General features: G+C 37.8%; 1 protein-coding gene and 1 pseudogene across 3 annotated transcripts in view; both read left to right on the top strand.

Moving 5' to 3' along the window:
- HSPA4L (heat shock protein family A (Hsp70) member 4 like) overlaps positions 1-24079 on the top strand; it is a 59241-nt gene extending 35162 nt beyond the window's left edge. For 2 of the 3 annotated variants that reach the window (XM_086346789.1, XM_086346787.1), the window contains 7 exons: positions 1278-1376; positions 3029-3166; positions 5568-5693; positions 5993-6100; positions 13841-13960; positions 17739-17900; positions 23787-24079. In XM_086346789.1, the coding sequence (XP_086202915.1) occupies positions 1278-1376; positions 3029-3166; positions 5568-5693; positions 5993-6100; positions 13841-13960; positions 17739-17900; positions 23787-23978 (945 nt within the window). In that variant the 3' untranslated portion in view covers positions 23979-24079. The remainder of the gene's footprint in view (positions 1-1277; positions 1377-3028; positions 3167-5567; positions 5694-5992; positions 6101-13840; positions 13961-17738; positions 17901-23786) is intronic. The other variant, XM_086346788.1, reaches the window with a different exon arrangement.
- LOC147355163 (large ribosomal subunit protein uL15 pseudogene) lies at positions 21131-21772 on the top strand (annotated as a pseudogene).
- Positions 24080-24101: the final 22 nt, after the last annotated feature.

Raw genomic sequence — 24101 nt, 5'->3', positions numbered from 1 at the left:
AATCATAAAATTTGTAGAATAGGTATCAGTGGCTTATAAGAAAACTTAGAGATGATACTGGAGCAATTTTTAAATAAATAGCTGGGCTACTAATGTTCTTGATAGCACAAAGGACAAATATGTATAGAACAATTCAGACATCATTAACTGAATTATGTGATTTAGATGAGTTGGGTTATACATGTGAGAAAGTTTTAGAAATACCTTAACCAAATTAATTGATTTATTTTTTTCTTTAGAGATAGGAATATATATAAGTATTAAATTTAAAATGCCAAGTGATAAAGTATTTCAGCCTTAACTAGAAACATTGTTTTCTTAGTATTACATGAAATAGTTAATAATGTATCTGTTGTCTCTATCTGCATTACCCCAACCGGGCACTGTAACACTTTTTTCACCTCTTCTCCATCATAAGGTTGGGAAAATTACAGAGTTGGAAGGAGGTAGGGCAGGGAGCAGTGGGGATGGAATTTCAGTTCTTGACTTAACAAAGAACACTGCTCTAAGTTTTCGTCTAACATGTTTTTCTCTTTGGGCACAAATAAGCATTAGCCAAGATAACCTTATGGACATTATATGTAATAATGTTTAACTCCATGTATATCTGAACACCTAAATTATCGCAATTCCTGAGTGCCAAACTTTCTTCCTTTTAGGAGGATAGTGGTGGGTAAGATTAAGGAAGACCAGAAAAACCTAATACTTGTGATTTTTTTGCCAAGTTGGGAATCCATTTTGGCAGTCTTATGGCTTGGAAATTTGTCTTTCAGGTTTAAAAAAAAAAGTAAAAGTTTACATTTGATAATTCAGAGACATCTACTTTGACAGTTTTTATGTATTTGAGTATTTTCCTAGATTTTAAAAATACAATTTAATTTATGTGTAATACATAAATTTTGTATCTTTTTCAGTTTATTTTCCCACATTAAGTTCTTTATGAACATTTTTTGTGTAAAGTTTAACATTCTTTTTTTTGGTCAATCTTGGTTTGTGAATTTGACTTAAGAACAATTTTCCATGTATTTGCAGTTATTTGGTCACGGGTGAAAAATAAGATTTATTCACATAGCATCAAATAGATCTTTTCATTTTACTTACTGTCAACCTGAGTATTTATATTAATAGTTACTCCTATTTCAGAAACAGTGAGCTTCTACTTTATTATCTTCACACATGTGAAAACAGGCTTGAACTCTTAAGATATGCTGTTCATTACCAAAAACAGAAAAAAGAAAGAGACTAGAGATATTGTCAGTTACTTATTTTCTTTGCAGGATAAAATGCAGGTTGACCAAGAAGAAGGAGGTCATCAAAAATGTCATGCTGAACACACTCCAGAGGAAGAAATTGACCATACAGGAACCAAAACAAAGGTTTGTTCCACTATTACTGTGCTTAATTGCTCAGTCTTGTGTGACTCTGCAACCCCATGGATAGTAGCTTGCCAGGCTCCTCTCTGTCCATGGGATTTTCTAGGCAAGAATACAGGAGTGGGTTGCCAATTCCTTCTCAGGGGATCTTCCCGACCCAGGGGTTGAACCCGGGTCTCCTGCTTGCAAGCAGATTCTTTACCATCTGAACCACTAGGGAAACCAGTATACTATTATTGTGGCTGTGTCTTTTTATGTCTTTTCATTAACTTTTTTTTCTCATTAAAAATCATACAATCTCAGAAAATAGAAACTAGAATAGGACAAATGAAGAAAACTTAAATTAGCAATAATGCAGCACCTCAAAATTAACCACTCTGTGGTGCATGCTGCATATCATAAAGCATTCTTAGTGCAAAAATTATATATTTGGAAGTAAAGTTTTAAAGGATAAATAGCTATTAAGAGTCATTATTTTACTGAGAAAATGAGTGCTGATAAAAGAGAAGGGAGAAATACCATGCACCAACCACCCAGATGGCTGGCTACAGCTCTATACTACCATCTTCGACAGATTTTTCTAACCCAAACATAATTTAATTTGGGATGGTTTGTATAGATTTTTTTTCCAAAGGCTGTAAAGACTTGATTTTAAATCTTAGTTTCTCAAGCAATATAAAACCTGAAACCTATTTTTCTAAATTTTTTATTTTATTCAGTGTTTCGTCTTTATTCAACAGCTCTATTTAGACATAATTTACATATCATGCAGTTCTGCCATTTAAGAGTGCAATTCAAAGGTTTTTAATGTACTCAATTATGTAATCATTATCACAATTTTACAACATTTTCATCACTCCAAAAAGAAACCCCACCCATTAGCAGTAACTCTTTATTTCCCCCCAAACCCTCCCCCTGCCAGCCCTAGTCAGCCACTAATATTTTTGAATTATACACTTGCCTGTTCTAGACAGCAGTACAGTATGTGATCCTTTAATGACTGGCTTCTTTTTGCTAAGCATATTTTCAAGGTTTATCCAGGTTGTAGGATATATCAGTACTTCATTCCCTTTTATGGTTGAGTAATACTGTATCATACAGATGTATACCACATTTATTCATTCATCAACTGATGGACACTTGGATTTTTCCTACCTCTTGACTTTTATGAATAATGCTGTTTTGAACAACCATATACAGGTTTTATGTGGATGTATATTTTCATTTATCTTGTGCTCATACCCAGGATTGAAATTGCTGGGTCATATGATATCTCTGTGTTTACAATTTGAGGAACTGCCTATTTTCCAAAATGGCTGTCATATTTTTCTATCTTGTCAACCATGTATAAGGATTCCAATTTCTCTATATTTTCACCATCTCTTATTTTCCTCTTTTATTTTTTCATTATAAGTCATCCTAGTGGGTAGGAAATGGTATTTCATTGTGGTTTCAGTTTGTTTCCCAGCCCAGGATTTTTTTTATGTAGAAAGATTTGGTGTATACAAGAATGTAAAATACTATCAGTATTAAAATAATATTTTTAAGGTATGGTAGATAATAGTTTTGATTTTACTTTGTTTCATCAGAAATCAGCCTCTTAAATCTATTTTTAAGCTAGAGAAACTTATACTTCTCTTACATTTCTTTTGCAGTCTGGTCTCTCAGAGAAACAAGAGCGACTGAACCAGAACATTAAAAAAGGGAAAGTCAAAAGTATTGATCTGCCTATCCAGAGTAGCCTGTGTAGGCAGCTGGGCCAAGATCTCCTCAACAGCTACATTGAAAATGAGGTATATAAACCTGAATTGATGTTGAAATCGGTGGTGGTGTATTCTGAAATTTTTGTAGAATAATCATCCCTCAAATTTAGGGAACTAGTCTATAACTCGTAAGAAATTATTAAATAGATTATTGAATTGCTTTATTTTGGACAAAATGCTGAGCTGTATTAGTGTCATGTACAGTTGTAGCTTTCACCTTAGTTATATGAAAAACATGGCTTGTCTCCACTACAGAGAAAGGCCTTTCCAGCACTAATAATTCTTACCCCTTTTATTGTATCTTAACAGTAGCACACTCAGCAGACATTGTATAGGAAAGTATTACCAGCTCCCCTCTTCAAATGTGTGGTCCTTAAAGATTAAGGTTCAATTCAGAATGTCTTCTTACTTCCATTTGATACTTTTTTAGAAACTGTTGTCATTCTTCAAATTTTCTTTACATGTTTATATGTTTCATTTTATACTCTCTTGAGGAAAAGAGTTTGGTTTCTTTACCAATAGTTGTGTAAAAAGTTGTTTTTTTGTTTTAATTTACGTTTAGGTGGTAGTTGTTAGTTTCTACAGGCTTGACCAGCAGTTTTCTTTGGAAGTGCTGCATATTCTCCAGCTGCTGCACATTATTCTAGGAATTTCCTCAAGAGATTTTGACTTTACAGTGTTCTTTTTCTAATACCCACCTATGTCACCTATTCATGAATTGTTAAAAGCTACATTTTATGTGAAGCAAGCATTTCTAGAGATCCCAAATAATTCTGAATTTGTATTATTTGAGACTAACTTTGCCAAAGAAATGAATTGTGTGGAAGTGCGGCTATGATAAATTTTGTGTGTAAGATTTTTTCTCAAATTTTTGAAATGCCTCATTTTATTTTTAAAATAATTTTATTGGAGTGTAGTTTACAATGTTGTGCTAATTGTCTTATTATTTCAAATTTACAAATATCAGTGCATTGTATTATGTTTAAAATATTATGTTTTTGTTAAAGTACAAATATTTATTACAGATTCTTTCTTGGCTTTTGATTTAATAATTTTTGCTAACATCTTTAAATACTTTGATATCCTCTTTAATCTTCAAACCTATAAAATCAAAGTACTGTTAGAGATCTGCATTTAAAAGATGAGGAAACTGGCAGAAGTAGACTCAATCTCCCAAGTTCAGCAAGTAACCTTTGTTTTGGAGCCCAGTAGTCTGTCTCAAAGCTCAGGATTACAGCCACTATCCTGTATCACTTACCAGAGCCAACGTTTATTCAGTACCAGTTATGTGTCAGGCACTGTCCTGAATACTTTATGTGAATATGTCAATCTTATTAGTAGCCATACAAGATGTATAGATGTATGCTCTCTAGGATAAGAAAACTGAGGCTTAGGTTAGGCAATTTTGCTGCAATTTCAAAGCTAATAAATGGGAAACCTAGGATTTGAACACTAACATACATTAGTCTATTAAAAAAAAAAGTTTTTAATTGACACTGTCTTTTCCAAAACTTTTTCATCACCCCAAACAGAAACTCTAACCACTAATAACTCAACCATTCCTCCCTTCCCCAACCCCCAAGAAACTAATCTACTTTCTATCTCTTTGAATTTGTATAACTCATATAAATGTAATCATACAATATTTATTCTTTGTGTCTGTATTATTTCACTGAGCGTAATGTTTTCAAGGTTCATCAAGTTTGTAACATGTGTCAGAACTTTGTTTTTATAGTAGAATAACATTCCATTTTGCATATATACATTTTATTTGTCCATTCATATGTTAAAGGACAAATGAGTTGTTTCCACCTTTTGGTTATTGTAAATAATGCTGCAGTGAACATTGGGTGACAAATAACTGAGTTCCTGCTTTCAGTTCTTTAATTACATGTCTAGGAGTGAAACTTCTGGGTCACGTTCTAATTCTTGGTTTAGCTTCTTTAGGAGCCACCAAAGTTTTCCCTAACAGGAACATTATTGTACATTCTCAACAGCAATGTACAAGGGTTTCAAATTCTACAAATAGTCACCAATACTTATTTTCCATTTCTTGATTATACTCATCCTAAGGCAATGGCACCCCACTCCAGTACTCTCGCCTGGAAAATCCCATGGACGGAGGAGCCTGGTAGGCTGCAGTCCATGGGGTCGCTAAGAGTCGGACACGACTGAGTGACTTCACTTTCACTCTTCACTTTCATGCGTTGGAGAAGGAAATGGCAACCCACTCCAGTGTTCTTGCCTGGAGAATCCCAGGGATGGGGGAGCCTGGTGGGCTGCTGTCTATGGGGTCGCACAGAGTCAGATACAACTGAAGCGACTTAGCAGCAGCAACAGCAGCAGTAGGTGTGAAGTGATATTTCATTATGGTTTTGGTTTTTATTTCCCTAGTGTTGTCATGGCAACTAATGTAAAACTTTTTGAATAGGGGAAGATGATAATGCAGGATAAGTTAGAGAAAGAAAGAAATGATGCGAAGAATGCTGTTGAAGAATATGTATATGATTTTAGAGACAAGCTTGGCACTATCTATGAAAAATTCATCACTCAAGAAGTAAGTCTAAGTTTTGTAGTTTTTTATTAGACTTATTTAAAATGTTTGCTTGAGCATGCTAATATAAATATATAAATAAATGTTGCAAATATGTTTTTGTTGTCACTCTTTTTGAAGCACATTTAGGAATGGTTCTTAGTTATTTTTCCAAATTTCAAGAGTCTAGTGAAAACATGTTTATAAATAAGAAACCAGAAAAAAAGTAATTTTTTATATTTGAAAAACATTTTGTCCTTGCTTGATGATTTTTATTCCTAAGGAGAGTATTTTCAATCAGTATCTCTTAACTATATAACTAGGACTTGAATAAACTATCTGCAATATTGGAGGACACAGAAAATTGGCTTTATGAAGAAGGAGAGGACCAACCTAAACAAGTATATATGGATAAGCTTCAAGAATTAAAGGTAAACTTTTTAAAAGTCCATATTAGTGTTGAACAGGACATTAAATTGTCCTAAAAATTATGGTGTAAGAACACAGTATATGTGTTTAATTAATACATAAGAAATTTCTAAGGCAGATATGTGTAACAGGAAATGCTCTCTCTTCATTTAGGAGGTGAGGATTGCTACATGATAATTCAAATTCAATAATGCATAATCATTATTGTCTATTATGATACTCAGATATGAAAATTTAGCAGATGTTCAGTTCACTGGCTCAGCTGTGTCCCACTCTCTGCAACCCCATGGACTGCAGCACATGAGGCTTCCCTGTCCATCACCAACTCCCGGAGCTTGCTCAAACTCATATCTATCGAGTCAGTGATGCCATCCAACCATCTCATCCTCTGTCATCCCCTTCTCCTCCTGCCTTCAATCTTTCCCAGCATCAGGGTCTTTTCAAATGAGTCAGTTCTTCGCATCAGGTGGCGAAAGTATTGGAGTTTCTGTTTCAACATCAGTCCTTCTGATGAATATTCAGGATATTGATTGGTTTGATCTCCTTGCAGACCAAGGGACTCTCAAGAGTCTTCTCCAACACCACAGTTCAAAAGCATCAATTCTTCGGTGCTCAGCTTTTTTTATGGTCCAACTCTCACGTCTATACATGACTAATGGAAAAACCAAAGCTTTTGACTAGACAGACCATTGTTGGCAAAATAATGTCTCAGCTTTTTAATATACTGTCTAGGTTTGTCATGGCTTTTCTTCCAAGGAACAAGCGTCTTCTAATTTCATGGCTGCAGTTGCCCTCTGCAGTGATTTTGGAGCCCCCAAAAGTAAAGTCTCTCACTGTTTTTGTTGTTTTCCCCATTATTTGCCATGAAGTGATGGGACTGGATGCTGTGGTTTGGTTTTTGGAAGGCTGAGTTTTAAGTCAACTTTTTCACTCTCCTCTTTCATCAAGAGGCTCTTTAGTTCTTCTTTACTTTCTGCCAAAAGGGTGGTGCCGTCTGCATATCTGAGGTTATTGATATTCTCCCGGCAATCTTGATTCCAGTTTGTGCTTTATCTAGCCTGGCATTTGGGAAGATATACTCTGCATATATGTTAAATACTCTGCATATAGATAAAATAAGCAGGGTGATAGTGTACAGCCTTGATGCACTCCTTTCCCAGTTTGGAACCCAGTCTGTTGTTCCATGTCCAGTTCTACTATTGCTTCTTGACCTGCATACAGATTTTTCAGGAGGCAGGTCAGGTGGTCTGGTATTCCCATCTCTTTCAGAATTTTCCACAGTTTGTTGTAATCACACAGTCAAAGGCTTTGGCATAGTCAATAAAGCAGAAATAGATGTTTTTCTGGAACTCTCTTGCTTTTTTGATGATCCAGCGGAGGTTGGCAATTTGATCTCTGGTTCTTCTGGCTTTTCTAAAACCAGCTTGAACATCTGGAAGTTCATGGTTCATGTATTGCTGAAGCCTGGCTTGGAGAAATTTGAGCATTACTTTGCTAGCGTGTGAGATGAGTGCATTGCCTTTCTTTGGGATTAGAATGAAAACTGACCTTTTCCAGTCCTGTGGCCACTGCTAAGTTTTCCAAATTTGCTGGCATGTTGACTGCAGCACCTTAACAGCATAATCTTTCAGGATTTGAAATAGCTCAACTGGAATTCCATCACCTCCACTAGCTTTGTTCCTAGTGATGCTTGCTAAGGCCCACTTGACTTCACATTCCAGGATGTCTGGTTCTAGATGAGTGATCAAACCATCGTGGTTATCTGGGTCATGAAGATCTTTTTTGTATAGTTCTTTTTTGGCCACCTCATGCGAAGAGTTGACTCATTGGAAAAGACTCTGATGCTGGGAGGGATTGGGGGCAGGAGGAGAAGGGGACGACAGAGGATGAGATGGCTGGAGTCTCAGTGAACTCCGGGAGTTGGTGATGGACAGGGAGGCCTGGCATGCTGCGATTCATGGGGTCGCAAAGAGTCGGACACGATTGAGCGACTGATCTGATCTGATCTGTGTATTCTTGCCACCTCTTCTTAATATCTTCTGCTTCTGTTAGGTCCATACCATTTCTGTCCCTTATTTAACCCATCTTTGCATGAAATGTTCCCTTGGTATCTCTAATTTTCTTGAAGAGATCTCTAGACTTTCCTATTCTATTGTTTTCCTCTATTTCTTTGCATTGATCACTGAGGAAGGCTTTCCTATCTCTCCTTGCTGTTCTTTGGAACTCTGCATTCAAATGGGTATATCTTTCTTTTTCTCATTTGCTTTTCACTTTTCTTCTTTTCTTAGCTATTTGTAAGGCCTCCTTAGACAGCCATTTTGCCTTTTTGCATTTCTTTTCCATGGGGATGTTCTTGATCCCTGTCTCCTGTACAATGTCATAAGCCTCTGTCCATAGTTCTTCAGGCACTCTGTCTATCAGATCTAATCCCTTGAATCTATTTGTCACTTCCCACTGTATAATCGTTAAGGGATTTGATTTAGGTCATACCTGAATGGTCTAGTGGTTTTCCCTACTTCCTTCAATATAAATCTGAATTTTGAAATAAGGAGTTCATGATCTGAGCCACAGTCAGCTCCCTGTCTTGTTTTTACTGACTGTATAGAGCTTCTCCATCTTTGGCTGCAAAGAATACAATCTGATTTTGGTATTGACCATCTGGTGATGTCCATGTGTAGAGTCTTCTCGTGTTGTTGGAAGGAGGGTATTTGCTATAACCAGTGCGTTCTCTTGGCAAAACTCTGTTAGCCTTTGCCCTGCTTCATTTTGTACTCTAAGGCCAAATTTGCCTGTTACTCCAGGTATCTCTTGACTTCCTACTTTTGCATTCCAGTCCCCTATAATGAAGAGGACATCTTTTGGGGTGTTAGTTTTTGAAGGTCTTGTAGGTCTTCAGAGAACCATTCAACTTCAGCTTCTTCAGCATTACTGGTTGGGGCACAGACTTGGATTACTGTGATATTGAATGATTTGCCTTGGAAATGAACAGAGATTGTTCTGTTGTTTTTCAAATTGCACTCAAGAACTGCATTTTGGACTCTCTTGTTGACTATGAGGGCTACTCCATTTCTTCTAAGGGATTCTTGCCCACAGTAGATATAATGGTCATCTGAGTTAAATTCACCCATTCCAGTCTTCTAGTTCACTGGTTCCTAAAATGTTGATGTTCACTCTTCCCATCTCCTGTTTGACCACTTCCAATTAGCACATGACCAGAGTGTTAATATTACTCTTATATAAGCCATGATTTCTGAGATGTTGTTAAGAAGTGACTTGTCAACCTGACCCCTAACCCCTTATCCATTAGAGGAGTCGCTCGTGCTTTGCTTCTCTCCCCCTCGACTGCTCTGATTTTGAGGAGTTAACACACTGCCCTTTTGTATGTTCACACTCCTGGGGACACCAGGCCAAAAGAACTTCAAAAATAGTACCCCTGGTCTTCAGTGTCCTTTTAAAAAATAAATAAGGAGGTGTGTCCATCAGGTCCCCTTTTTCTAGGTCAGTGGTCAGATTTAAGAAAAAAACACTATTACTCTTTTCCTCCTGCTTGCCACCAAACCCTCAGCCCCCAACCTGGAAGAACAAAAAACAAAAAGCTTCAAAAGTGTAGAAGTTTAGATTGGAAGGATGACAGGAAATTTTAGTCTTTCCATCTTAGTGAGGATCATAGCTTTAATGTGCACATAAATAACCTGGGGCCTTTACTGAAATGCAAAAAATTCAGTATACCCAAGTTGGGTCCGTGATTCTGCATTTTTTATAAGCTTCCGAGAGATTCTGATGCTGCTGGTCCCTGAACCATTCTTTGAGTAGTGAGTAAATACACATATGCTAAGTGATGACATTAATAAAGACTTCTAGAGTATGGGGAAAGGCAGCCCTTTAGTGATGGGGAGGTTGAAGTGCAAAAGAATTTATGTAACTTGAAAGCAAAAGAAAATAAATGCACCAAATCTTCTCTATCCATTTATCTCTCGATGGAATCTAGGTTGTTTCCATGTCCTGGGTATTGTAATTTGTGCTGCAATGCATATTGGGGTACATGTAAAAAAAATTGTTTAAAGGTTAGTATCTTGGCAATAAATTACTTCCAAAGGGAATATTTAAAAAGCAACTTGAAAGCCTACGCTTATGAAAGCAAAACTAAGCTTTACCATATTTTAGCCTCTTGGTGTTTTTTACCCCTCATCTCCTTTAAAGGAATATATATATAAATTGGGCTGGAGGAACAAGCCAGACAGCTGAGGCCAAGAGAAATAACTGAAAAGCCCAGAAGCTCCAAGAACGTATTATTTTGTTTCCAATATATACGTAACCATAGAAGTGAATGTTATAGAAGTTTTCACAGGCTTTACTATTTTTATAAGATGGCTTTTATAACTTACTCCCCTTTCAAAAACATTTACAATTGAAAGTACAATGAAAATAGACTAAATGCAGTATGGTATCCTGGAAAAGAAAAGGATGAAATCCAAATAATCTGGAGTTCAGTCAGTATTTAACAGTCATACACCAGTGTTGATTTCTTGGTTTTGACAAATGTTCCATAATGCTGTAAGATGCTAACATTAGAAAAAAGCAATAAAAGGTGCTTGGTTTACCATTGTTTGCTTTGTAACTTTTCTGAAAACCTAAAATTACTCTAAAATAAGCTGATTTTATTTATGTATGTAATGAATTCGGAAGAAAATATTTATCTTTTTTTCTAATGTACTCCCCTCCTCACAGTTACAGAAGCTGTTATAAAATTTAGACACTCTCTACTTCTATGCACCTGGGGTGAGGGGCCAAAGGGCTTTCTTGTTTTTAAGCACTATACTTAAAATACACATACTAATCTAATGAATAAATATGACATAAATAATAGTCAATAGGTATTAAATACCAGGAAATCCCAATAACCTGGTTGCATGTACAGAGTTATACGCATTATAAATATTTGAAATCAAGTTTCAAATACATTATTTCTGGATGCAGTATAGTTCTTATGGTTTTCTTAGTAGTTTTAAACTTTTAACACCCAACTTTAAAGAAATTAACATTCTTTGGATTTGAGAGGAATCGAAAGGTAATCTTAATGAATGAGAGGAGCACATACGATAGAGACATCCCTGTGTAGGATTGAATAAGCACATAACCACTGGAACTCATTTCCATGTAGGAAAATAAGAGGGGACAGATTTTGATCTGACCACCTTTCTTTCCTGTTCATCTTCCTGTATTTGTTGTCATTCAGTTGCTAAATTGTGCCTGACACTTTTTGACCTCATGAATTGCAGCACACCAGGCTCCTCTAGGGTGCTGCAATAGAATGGGAAAGACTAGAGATCTCTTCAAGAAAATTAGAGATACCAAGGGAACATTTCATGCAAAGATGGGCTCGATAAAGGACAGAAATGGAATGGACCTAACAGAAGCAGAAGATATTAAGAAGAGGTGGCAAGAATACACAGAAGAACTGTACAAAAAGGTATTCACGACCCAGATAACCACGATAGTTTGATCACTCACCTAGAGCCAGACATCCTGGAATGTGAAATCAAGTGGGCCTTAGCAAGCATCACTAGTAACAAAGCTAGTGGAGGTGATGGAATTCCAGTTGAGCTATTTCGATGCTGTGAAAGTGGTACACTCAATAAGCCAGCAAATTTGGAAAAGTTAGCAGTGGCCACAGGACTGGAAAAGGTCAGTTTTCATTCCAATCCCTAAGAAAGGCAGTGCCAAAGAATGCTCAAACTACCGCACAATTACACTCATATCACATGCTAGCAAAGTAATGCTCAAAATTCTCCAAGCCAGGCTTCAATAATATATAAACCGTGAACTTCCAGATGTTAAAGCTGGTTTTAGAAAAGGCAGAGGAGGAGAAGGAAATGGCAACCCACTCCACTATTCTTGCCTAGAGAATCCCATGGACAGAGGAGCCTGGCAGGCTACAGTCCATGGGGTCACAGGAGTCAGACATGACTTAGCGACTAAACCACCAGTAATGTCTGAACTGGCAAATCAAGAAATGTATATATTAGTATGCCAGTAAAAGTTACAGTGGTAGCCTGTCAGAGGAAGTTAAAATAGAAAGGACTTGAGGAGGGTAGGGGAGCTTTACTTTCTTTTAACTTGCAATTGTGTGTGTTACTTCTAACGATAAAGCCAGTGTGACTACAAAATAAAGAAAACAAAAAACTGCAAAAAAAAAAAAAAAAAAAAAGGGCAGAGGAACCAGAGATCAAATTGCCAATATCCACTGGATCATCGAAAAAGCAAGAGAGTTCCAGAAAAACATCTATTTATTGACTACACCAAAGCCTTTGACTTTGTGGATCACAATAGACTATGGAAAATTCTGAAAGAGATGGGAATACCAGATTGCCTGACCTGCCTCTTGAGAAATCTGTATGCAGGTCAGGAAGCAACAGTTAGAACTGGACATGGAACAACAGACTGGTTCCAAATAGGAAAAGGAGTACGTCAAGGCTGTATATTGTCACCCTGCTTATTTAACTTATATGCAGGGTACATCGTGAGAAACGCTGGGCTGGATAAAGCACAAGCTGGAATCAAGATTGCTGGGAGAAATATCACTAACCTCAGATATGCAGATGACACCACCCTTATGGCAGAAAGCAAAGAAGAACTAACCTCCTGATGAAAGTGAAAGAGGAGAGTGAAAATGTTGGCTTAAAGCTCAGCATTCAGAAAACAAAGATCATGGCATCAGGTCCCATCATTTCACAGCAAATAGATGGAGAAACAGTGACAGACTCTATTTCTCAGGGCTCCAAAATCATTGCAAATGGTGACTGCAGTCATGAAATTAAAAGACGCTTACTCCTTGGAAGGAAAGTTATGGCCAACCTAGACAGCATATTGAAAAGCAGAGACATGACTTTGTCAACAAAGGTCCGTCTAGTCAAGGCTATGGTTTTTCCAGTAGTCATATATGGATGTGAGAGTTGGACTGTAAAGAAAGCTGAGTGCCGAAGAATTAATGCTTTTGAACTGTGGTGTTGGAGAAGACTCTTGAGAGTCCCTTGGACTGCAAGGATATCCATCCAGTCCATCCTAAAGGAAATCAGTCCTGAATGTTCATTGGAAGGACTGATGTTGAAGCTGAAACTCCAGTACTTTAGCCACCTGATGTGAAATGCTGACTCATTTGAAAAGACCCTGATGCTGGGAAAGATTGAAGGCAGGAGGAGAAAGGGACAACAGAGAATGAGATGGTTGGATGGCATAACTGACTCAATGAGGTGAGTTTGAGTAAAGTCTAGTTGGTAATGGACAGGGAGGCCTGGCATGCTGCAGTCCATGGGGTCACAAAGAGCCAGACACAACTGAGCTGAACTGAGGCTACTCTGTCCTCTGCTATCTCCCAGAGTTTGCTCAAATTCACATCTATTGCCAGGTTCCTATGCAATATTGTTCTTTACATAATTGGACTTGACTTTCACCACCAGGCACATCCACAACTGAGCACTGTTTCCTCTTTGGCCCAGCAACTTCGTTCTTTCTGGAGCTATGAATAAAGTTGCCCTCTGCTTTTCCCCAGTAGCATATTGGATACCTTCCAACCTGGGGCGAGGGGGGACTTATCTGCCAGTGTCATACCTTTTTGCCTTTTCATACTGTTCATGGGATTCCCAAGGCAAGAACAGTAGAGTGCGTTGCCATTTCCTCCTCCAGTGGACCACAATAAAAGTTGTTTTCTGTTAATAACGTTTTCTTTTTAAAAAACTTAACAGAAATATGGCCAGCCTATTCAAGTAAGGTACATGGAACATGAAGAAAGACCAAAAGCTTTAAACGACTTGGGAAAAAAGATCCAACTTGTCATGAAACTGATAGAAGCATACAGAAACAAGGTATTAAAACTCAAAGTAAATTGGTGGTAATGGTAATGTGTGTGGTATGCAGAGGATGGGGTAAATCTTAAAAGTTCTCAACTGCAGAGCGGTTGTTGCTACCAAAGTGCAGTTGTGTGGTTTTAATCTTTTAGAATTCCCTGAATTAGTCCAGTGAACAAATTCATTGTTTTCTTCTTAGGGATTTCATTATTGATACAGTGAAAAAGAGGTTTTGTTGAGCCTTTTTTTACTGGCATCTTTGAAACCGGACTCTGCCAGCATTCCTTTTGTCCCTTGGTGCCTCTTTTGGTTGCTCTTGGTCTTCCAGTCTTTTGCTTATCTGTAACTCCCATGTCCTTTATTCTTTTATATTTGTGCCCAGATCTGTCTTATTACTCTTAGCCTTTCCACTGTTTTTTAGCCTCAAATATTTAGTTATATAAAAGTTAGCTGCATTTGGATGTAACAGTAAGATTTGACAAAATTAAACTGATTTTTTTTTCCCTCTAAAGGAGAGGGTAGCAAACTTTTCCTTTATTTTTTATTTTATTTTATTTTTAAACTTTACATAATTGTATTAGTTTTGCCAAATAATCAAAATGAATCCATCACAGGTATACATGTGCTCCCCATCCTGAACCCTCCTCCCTCCTCCCTCCCCATACCATCCCTCTGGGTCATCCCAGTGCACTAGCCCCAAGCATCCAGTATCATGCATTGAACCTGGACTGGCATCTCGTTTCATACATGATATTTTACATGTTTCAATGCCATTCTCCCAAATCTTCCCACCCTCTCCCTCTCCCCAGAGTCCATAAGACTGTTCCATACATCAGTGTCTCTTTTGCTGTCTCGTACACCGGGTTATTGTTATCATCTTTCTAAATTCCATATATATGCGTTAGTATACTGTATTGGTGTTTTTCCTTCTGGCTTACTTCACTCTGTATAATAGGCTCCAGTTTCATCCACCTCATTAGAACTGATTCAGATGTATTCTTTTTAATGGCTGAGTAATACTCCATTGTGTATATGTACCACAGCTTTCTTATCCATTCATCTGCTGATGGACATCTAGGTTGCTTCCATGTCCTGGCTATTACAAACAGTGCTGCGATGAACATTGGGGTACACATGTCTCTTTCCCTTCTGGTTTCCTCAGTGTGTATGCCCAGCAGTGGGATTGCTGTTTCATAAGGCAGTTCTATTTCCAGTTTTTTAAGGAATCTCCACACTGTTCTCCATAGTGGCTGTACTAGTTTGCATTCCCACCAACAGTGTAAGAGGGTTCCCTTTTCTCCACACCCTCTCCAACATTTATTATTTGTAGACTTTTGGATCGCAGCCATTCTGCGAGAGGGTAGCAAACTTTTCCTTTAAATGAACAAATAACATTTTAGGTTCTGCAGGCCTACTATATACACTCAACTTGGCTGTTGTAGTGCAAGAGCAAATACACAAGTTTGTAAACGAATGGGCGTGGTAGTATTCCAGAATAACTTTATTAAACTCAGCAGGTTTAATTTTCCCTTCAGGACAGGTTTTCTGTGTGTGTGCTCAGTCATGTGACCCTTTGTGACCCTGTGAACTGTGACCCACCAGGCTCCTCTGTCCATGGGATTTCCCCAGCAAGAATACTGGAGCAGGTTGCCATTTCCTCCTCCAGGGCATCTTCCTGACCCAGGGATCGAACCCCAGTCTCCTGCATCTTCTACGCTGCAGGCAGATTCTTTACCACTGAGCCACCAGGGAGCCCCCAAGTTTGCTGATTAAAATTTTAAATATTCACCGTAATTCCCCCAGATTTTATCACTGATGTTAAAACTCCATCAGTGGGCTGGAGAGACCAGCACCAAAGGTTTAGGGGAGGGCATTATCATAGTTTACATTTATCAAGCACTTACTAAATTTTGAGCACTTTGCATGGATTACCTCAGTTCTGACAAGAATGTTATTTTATAGGAAAATAGCAGTGCTTAAGCAACTTGTGAAGTAGTGATGTAGTCAGGATAAAATCTAAGCAGTCTAAAATCAACATACAAACCCTTAACAGCTACACTGTTTTTCACTACACAGTGTGGGAATGGTGGTTACTTATTTTAGAAATAAAAGATTTGTACGTTTTTTAAGATAGAGTGCAGTCCGACCAACCTAAAGGAATAATCCAGGTACCAATCAATTGTGAATGTGCCTGCCAACGTCAGTGTCCATACAGGTACAAATAGAATGTAAGGATAATGGAAAAGAAGGAACAAGCAGACAAATAGAAACACCAAGAATATTTCAAATCTGGTATTGGAGGGTCTGTTTATTATTATTACAACCTAGTGTTTGCCATGCTGTCAAAAGCTTCCTGAAGATGCTGTAAACTGTTATTCAGAGCAAGGCAAGACTTCACTTATGCTCAAGAATTTTGAGTTTATTATGTTCCATGCTCTCTTCAAGGTGCTGGAACTACAGCATCAAACAAAACATTGAACTTATCCTAATATGTTTGTGGGAAAAGATCGACAGTAATGGGTTAGTGAAGTCAGATGGTGCTAAGAGCTGTGGGAAAAGTAAGGGACTGCCAGAGGTGGAGACTTGTCAGAAAGGCAGACTAATAAGATGACATCATTTGAGGGGAGAATTAAAGGAGCTGAGGGAGGGTTCAAGATGTATGATAATTATAAGAAAAATGTTCTAAAAGTAGGGGTGGGGACAGGAAGCAATTGCAAAATCTCAAGGAAAGGAAGTGCTGGAGTAACAGCAAGGAACCCAAGGGGACTCAGAACAGTAGGGGTGGGGTTATTAGTTCCCAGATCATGCAGGGCCCAGGGGCCATTATAAAAGCTTGGTTTTTACCCTGAGATAGGAGTCCATTGGAGGCTTCTGAATATAGGAGCAGCATGATTTAAGTCTAAAGAAGCAGAAAGACGAGTTAAATCATTAGAATAGCACAGGCAAGAAGTGACGGAACCCTAAGTCTGGACAGTGGAAGGGGAAGAAGTGGCTGGAATTCTGCATATACTTTGAAGGCAGGGCTGATAATTTTTATGTAGATAAAACAAAGAGGAGTCAAAATAACTTTAAGGATTTTCGGCCTGAAAGGATAAAGTTGTTAATTACTAAGATGAGCAAAACTTGGAAGAGTAGATAGGGAGGTAATAGTGAATTTGAAACACAGGTAAGTTGTTTCAAACTTTTCAAATAAGAATTCAAGTTGGAAGTTGGATAGAGTTGGGAGTTCAGGGAAAATGTTCAGGCTAGAGATTTTTTAAAAGTATGTAGACAGATGGATGGGGAGGAGATCCTCCTTCCGTATGTTGCACCATCACTTCTTTCTGGTTTGAGACCACCAGTCTAAACCATGACTTCTTAGATTGTCTTCTACATGTGACAGCTGCAGGTGTCTTTTTCAATTTTATTTTTCATTTCTCCTTATCAACAAGTTAATCAGAGTCTGCTGTATAGAGTCAGAATTTTCTGTCTAGCTTGCTTGTGCCTACTTACCTTATTTCATTTTACTCCTTGACTGATTTAATTCCATGCAGCTTCTTTCTGAAAACTACTTTTCAGTTTTAATATTCTTCACAAGTCATTCCTTTCCAAACCTGACTTCTTCAGAAGGCCTTTCCTCTTAAAAAGGCATACTGATTTTTCTTTCTCTCAGTTTCTTCAGTTCTATGTAATTTGTAAATGGCTTCTTCATGTGAGTATATATGAGATACACAATAAGAGTCTAAATCGTTTAAGCAGAAATTATTAATAAGTTGGTGCTTATTGAAAAACCTCTCATTTTTTTTTTCCCTAATAGGATGAAAGATACGATCATTTGGATCCTGCTGAAATTGAAAAGGTTGAAAAATATATCAGTGAAGCCATGAGTTGGCTGAACAGTAAGATGAATGCACAGAACAAACTAAGTCTCACTCAAGATCCTGTGGTGAAAGTTTCAGAAATAGTTGCAAAGTCAAAGGTAAGAAACTATAAACTTCTGTTTTATAATGGATTCAGTCACTAAAATTTTTTAATGGGAGCCATACTCTGAGAAGTAATCAACTTACAGAAAAACAGAAATAGGAATTTGAGGCTAATCTTTAATTTGGGGGGGGGGGTAAAAAGATTCTAGGTGGATCATGTTTCTTGATTTAATTAGTCTTACACACAAAACAGCTTTTAGATTTTAAGTGTAAAATAAAGCAATAAAATAAAACAATGCAACAACTAAAGATTATGTCTGATTTTTCTAGGCTAGATAAAACTTTTGAATCTCCATTCTAAAACCACGGTATATGCTTGTTTTTGACATAGTTTGAAATGTATAAAATTTCATGGTAAAATCTTACTTCCGAGATAAACTTTCCATGTTAAAACGTGTTACTACTGAAAATGTCAAAAGTTACAGAAAACGTCATGAAAAACATGGGGATAAACTTTATAATAAAGATCAGCATCTAAGTAGAAAAATAAGACATTGGAAAAACAGCTGACAAAGAAATACATGTCTAAAAAACATATGAAAAGATACTCATCTTTGTTACTAATCTAAGAAATGCAAATTTCTTTTCTCTGATTTGGTTATTTGTTTACATTTACAATCTTTGCCATAATTGCCAAGGGTGTGAAGAAATGGACACCTTTCCCTGAGCAGTTTGGTTATATTTGTTACTGCTTTTTTCTGGGAAATCATTTCAAATGTATAGAAATTTAAAATGAGTTTACCTTTAATGCAGAAATAACAATTCTAGGAATTCACTTTGACTATTGCATAAGTATATAAACCCCTGCTTATGATACCAAAAACCTGGCAGCAACCTAAATACCTATCAATAAGAAATTAGATAAACTGATGCATATACATTATAATAGTTAACCATAGTATTTAATAAATATTTTTTTGCAGATTTAATTTTGGCTGCTTTGGGTGTTTGTTGCTGTGCATGGGCTTTTCTCTAGTTGGGGTGAGCAGGGGCAACTCTCCTTATGGTGTGTGGGCCTCTCTTGTTGCAGAGCGCAGGCGTCAGTAGTTGTAGTGTATGGGCTTAGTTAGTGGCTTGTGGGCTCTAGAGCACAGGCGCAATAGTCGTGGTACACAAGCTTAGATGCTTTGCAGCTGTGAGATCCTCCCAGACCAGGGATTGAACCTGATGTGTCCCCTGCACTGGCAAATGGATTCTTAGCTATTAGACCATCAGGGAAGCCCAGTACATATATTGAGATAAAAGATTTATGCATGATGCATGAAAAAGGATTACAGAATCTAAATTAAAGTTATCTCACTATAAATTAGCATGTTCATTAAGATTTGTATGTTTGGATATATGTGTGCATGGACATATATCTAGAAGGATGTTCACCAAAAGGCTAATAATCTAGAGATGGTAGCTTAGTGGGTAAAGAATCTGCCTGCAGTGCAGGAGACCAGGGTTCAATTGCTAGGTTGGGAAAATCCCCTGGAGAAGGAAAAGTTAAACCATTCCATTGCCTAGAAATCCCATGGACAGAGGAGCTAGCAGGCTACAGTCCACGTGGTAGCAAGAGTCAGATACAGCTTAGCAACTACACCACTACCACCAGAGGAGATGGCATATCAGGTGATTTTTTAAAGTCTGGTTCAGTATGCTCATAGGTATTTGATTTATTTTAAAAACAAAAACAGGTTTGGGGTTTTTTTTACTGGAGTATATTTGATTGACAGCATTATAAGTGTATATGCAGTGATTCAATATTTTTACAGATTTTACTTCATTTAAAGTTATTCTAAAATATTGGCTATATTCTGTTATACAGTATATCCTTGTAGCTTATTTCTTTTATACATATTTGTTTGTATCTCTTAATCCTGTATCCTTATCTTGTCCCTCACTTCCCTCTCCCCACTGGTAACCTCTAGTTTATTCTCTGTAAGTCTTTTTTTCTGTTGCTGTTATATTCATTTATTTTTTAGATTACACATGTAAGTAATAAGATATAGTATTTGTCTCTCTGTAAGCATAATACCCTCCAGTAACATCAATGTTGCTGCAGACAGCAAGTTTTCATTCTTCATTCTTTTTATTCCATTGTATACATATGCTACATCTTTGTCTGTTCATCTGTTTATGGACACTTAGGTTGCTTCCACATGTTAGCTATTGTAAATAATGCTGCTAGGAACACTGGTGTGCATGTGTGTTTTCAAATTAGTATTTTCATTTATTTCTGGATACTGAGGAGTAGAGTTGCTGGATCGATCATATAGTAATTCAACTTTTAGCTTTTTTAGGAACCTCCATACTGTTTTCTATAATGGCTATACCAATTTACATTTCCACTAGAAATGTACATAGAGTTCCCTTTTCTCCATATCCTTACCAAAATGTTATTTGTGTTCTTTTTGAACACAGTCATTCTGACACGTATGAGACATATCATTGTGATTTTGATTTGCATTTTTCTGATGAATAGTGATGTTGAGCAACTTCTGTGCCAAACTGGGGGTTTTTTTAAATAATAAAGCAGTAAGAGTTATTTTCCTTTTTGAGAAAGTTTTACAGAGAATCTATTATAATTTACTCCTAACCAGGTGAGAGGCAGAGTGTGACAAGAACAGTTTGCCAACTAAAACATTCCCCCAGGATGTTACCTCCTATTTTCCCACCCCACCCAATTTCTGTGACACTGGTCTTGAAAGAATATAAAGTGTTCAGTAGCATTACTGAAATGGTCTTTTATTTCTGTAAAAACCAAGGATATAATATCTGAAATAATTATTAAGTTGAATTTACTTCCATGGCTTATTTTTCCTTCGACAGAAAAAGCTACTCTGTTTTCCAAAAGTGAAGTTAGTGTATACTACCAAGACAGGGATCAAGACCATCCCCATGGAAAAGAAATGCAAAAAAGCAAAATGCCTGTCTGGGGAGGCCTTACAAATAGCTGTGAAAAGAAGAGAAGCAAAAAGCAAAGGAGAAAAGAAAGATATAAGCATCTGAATGCAGAGTTCCAAAGAATAACAAAGAGAGATAAGAAAGCCTTCTTCAGCGATAAATGCAAAGAAATAGAGGAAAACAACAGAATGGGAAAGACTAGAGATCTCTTTAAGAAAATTAGAGATACCAAGGGGACATTTCATGCACAGATGGGCTCGATAAAGGACGGAAATGGTATGGACCTAACAGAAGCAGAAGATATTCAGAAGAGATGGCAAGAATACACAGAAGAACTGTAAAAAAAAGATGTTCATGACCCAGATAATCACAATGGTGTGATCACTGACCTAGAGCCAGGCATCCTGGAATGTGAAGTCCAGTGGGCCTTAGAAAGCATCACTAGGGCTCTTTCGTCTAGGCTGCCGACATGCCATCCAGACTAAGGAAGACCCAGAAACTTAGGGGCCACGTGAGCCATGGCCACGGCCGCATCGGCAAACACCGGAAACACCCGGGAGGCCAAGGTAATGCTGGTGGCATGCATCATCACAGGATCAACTTCGACAAGTATCACCCAGGATACTCTGGGAAAGTTGGTATGAGGCATTACCACTTAAGAGGAACCAGAGTTTCTGCCCGACTGTCAATCTTGATAAATTGTGGACCATGGTTAGTGAGCAGACACGAGTAAATGCTGCCAAGAACAAGACAGGAGCTGCTCCTGTCATTGATGTGGTGCCATCAGGTTACTACAAAGATCTGGGGAAAGGAAAGCTCCCAAAGCAGCCTGTCATTGTGAAGGCCAAATTCTTCAGCAGAAGAGCTGAGGAGAAGATTAAGGGTGTAGGTGGGGCCTGTGTCCTGGTGGCTTGAAGCCACATGCTGGGAAATTCATTAAATGTTAAGTGCTTTTCTCTTAAAAAAAACAAAAAAGAAAGCATCACTATGAACAAAGCTAGTGGAGGTAATGTAATTTCAGTTGAGCTATTTCAAATCCTAAAAGATGATGCTGTGAAAGTGCTGCACTCAATAAGCCAGCAAATTTGGAAAACTCAGCAGTGGCCACAGGACTGGAAAAGGTCAGTTTTCATTCTAATCCCAAAGAAAGGCAATGCCAAAGAATGCTCAAACTACCACACAATTGCACTCATCTCACACGCTAGTAAAGTAATGCTCAAAATTCTCCAAGCCAGGCTTCAGCAATACGTGAACCGTGAACTTCCTGATGTTCAAGCTTGTTTTAGAAAAGGCAGAGGAACCAGAGATCAAATTGCCAGCATTCGCTGGATCATGGAAAAAGCAAGAGTTCCAGAAAAACATCTATTTCTGCTTTATTGACTATGCTAAAGCCTTTGACTGTGTGTATCACAATAAACTGTGGAAAATTTTGAAAGAGATGGGAATACCAGACCACCTGACCTGCCTCTTGAGCAATCTGTATGCAGGTGAGGAAGCAACAGTTAGAACTGGACATGGAACAACAGACTGGTTCCAAATAGGAAAAGGAGTACGTCAAGGCTGTATATTGTCACCCTGCTTATTTAACTTATATGCAGAGTACATCATGAGAAACGCTGGGCTGAGAGCAGCACAAGCTGGAATCAAGATTGCTGGGAGAAATATCAAATATCAAAAAATCAGATATGCAGATGACACCACCCTTATGGCAGAAAGTGAAGAGGAACTAAAAAGCCTCTTGATGAGAGTGAAAGAGGAGAGTAAAAAAGCTGGCTTAAAGCTCAACATTCAGAAAACGAAGATCATGGCATCTGGTCCCATCACTTCATGGGAAATAGATGGAGAAACAGTGGAAACAGTGTCAGACTTTATTTTTTTGGGCTCCAAAATCACTGCAGATGGTGATTGCAGCCATGAAATTAAAAGACACTTATTCCTTGGAAGGAAAGTTATGACCAACCTAGATAGCATATTGAAAAGCAGAGACATTACTTTGCCAACAAAGGTCCGTCTACTCGAGGCTATGGTTTTTCCTGTGGTCATGTACGGATGTAAGAGTTGGACTGTAAAGAAAGGTGAGCCCCGAAGAATTGATGCTTTTGAACTGTGGTGTTGGAGAAGACTCTTGAGAGTCCCTTGGACTGCAAGGAGATCCAACCAGTCCATTCTGAAGATCAGCCCTGGGATTTCTTTGGAAGGAATGATGCTAAAGCTGAAACTCCAGTATTTTGGCCACCTCATGCGAGGAGTTGACTCATTGGAAAAGACTCTGATGCTGGGAGGGTTTGGGGGCAGAAGGATGAGAGGACGACAGAGGATGAGATATCTGGATGGCATCACTGACTCGATGGACGTGAGTCTGAGTGAACTCTGGGAGTTGGTGATGGATAGCAAGGCCTGGCGTGCTGGGATTCATGGGGTCGCAAAGAGTCAGACACGACTGAGCAACTGAACTGAACTGAAAATAGTTTTCAAGTAATTTTGAGAAATTTTAACTTATGAAATAGGTGCTATGTGACATACTTCTCATAACAGAGCTTTAGGCCTAATTTAAAGGAATGAATTAAAAATTATTCCTAGGAATTCCCTGGCATTCCAGTGGTTAGAACTTTGTGCTCTCACTGCCAAGGACCCCAAGTTCAGTCCCTGGTCAGGGGGTTCTGAATGCCATGTGTCATGGCCAAAATAAATAAATATATAAAGATTATCCCTACCAAAATAAATTATGAGGAAGAAATTTAGTAACAATAAATACAGAATGTATTATTATATCAAAGACAGAATAGTATCTTAAACCACTGACATATACTAGCCAAGAAGGTAAATAATTCATTAAGGTATTTTAAGAATTAGTTGGTTATCTAGCTGAGCTAACAGCTATTCAACAATGTGGAATTATGTGGAAATTTAGAAATTATATGTGAACTTCAGAAAGTTAGTGGTACCTTGTTAAATTATGTTTTTAATATAATCAATTTTCTTCATGTCTTTAGGAACTCGATAATTTCTGTAACCCCATCATTTATAAGCCCAAACCGAAAGTAGAGGTTGCTGAAGACAAGGCAAAAGATAATAGTGAACACAACGGACCAATGGATGGACAGAGTGGGGCTGAAACTAAACCAGATTCAACAAAAGACAACTCACAGCATACTAAGTCTTCTGGAGAGATGGAAGTGGACTAAGTCTTAACTTTACCTTCACGTAATTCCAATAGTGCAAGTAACCACAGAGTCCATTCTTCTTTTACATCTGGTACACACAACAGATGTTTAGCTGCTCTTAACCACCTTCTGTCATTTGTTTTT

This window comes from Bos grunniens, chromosome 17 (genome assembly GCF_055505025.1).
Source record: "Bos grunniens cultivar Pamir isolate PY7600 chromosome 17, Bosgru_T2T1.0, whole genome shotgun sequence".
In the NCBI taxonomy this organism is placed as follows: domain Eukaryota; kingdom Metazoa; phylum Chordata; class Mammalia; order Artiodactyla; family Bovidae; genus Bos; species Bos grunniens.
Note: the sequence above shows the minus strand (reverse complement) of the source record. Positions and strands in the feature narration are given on the sequence as shown.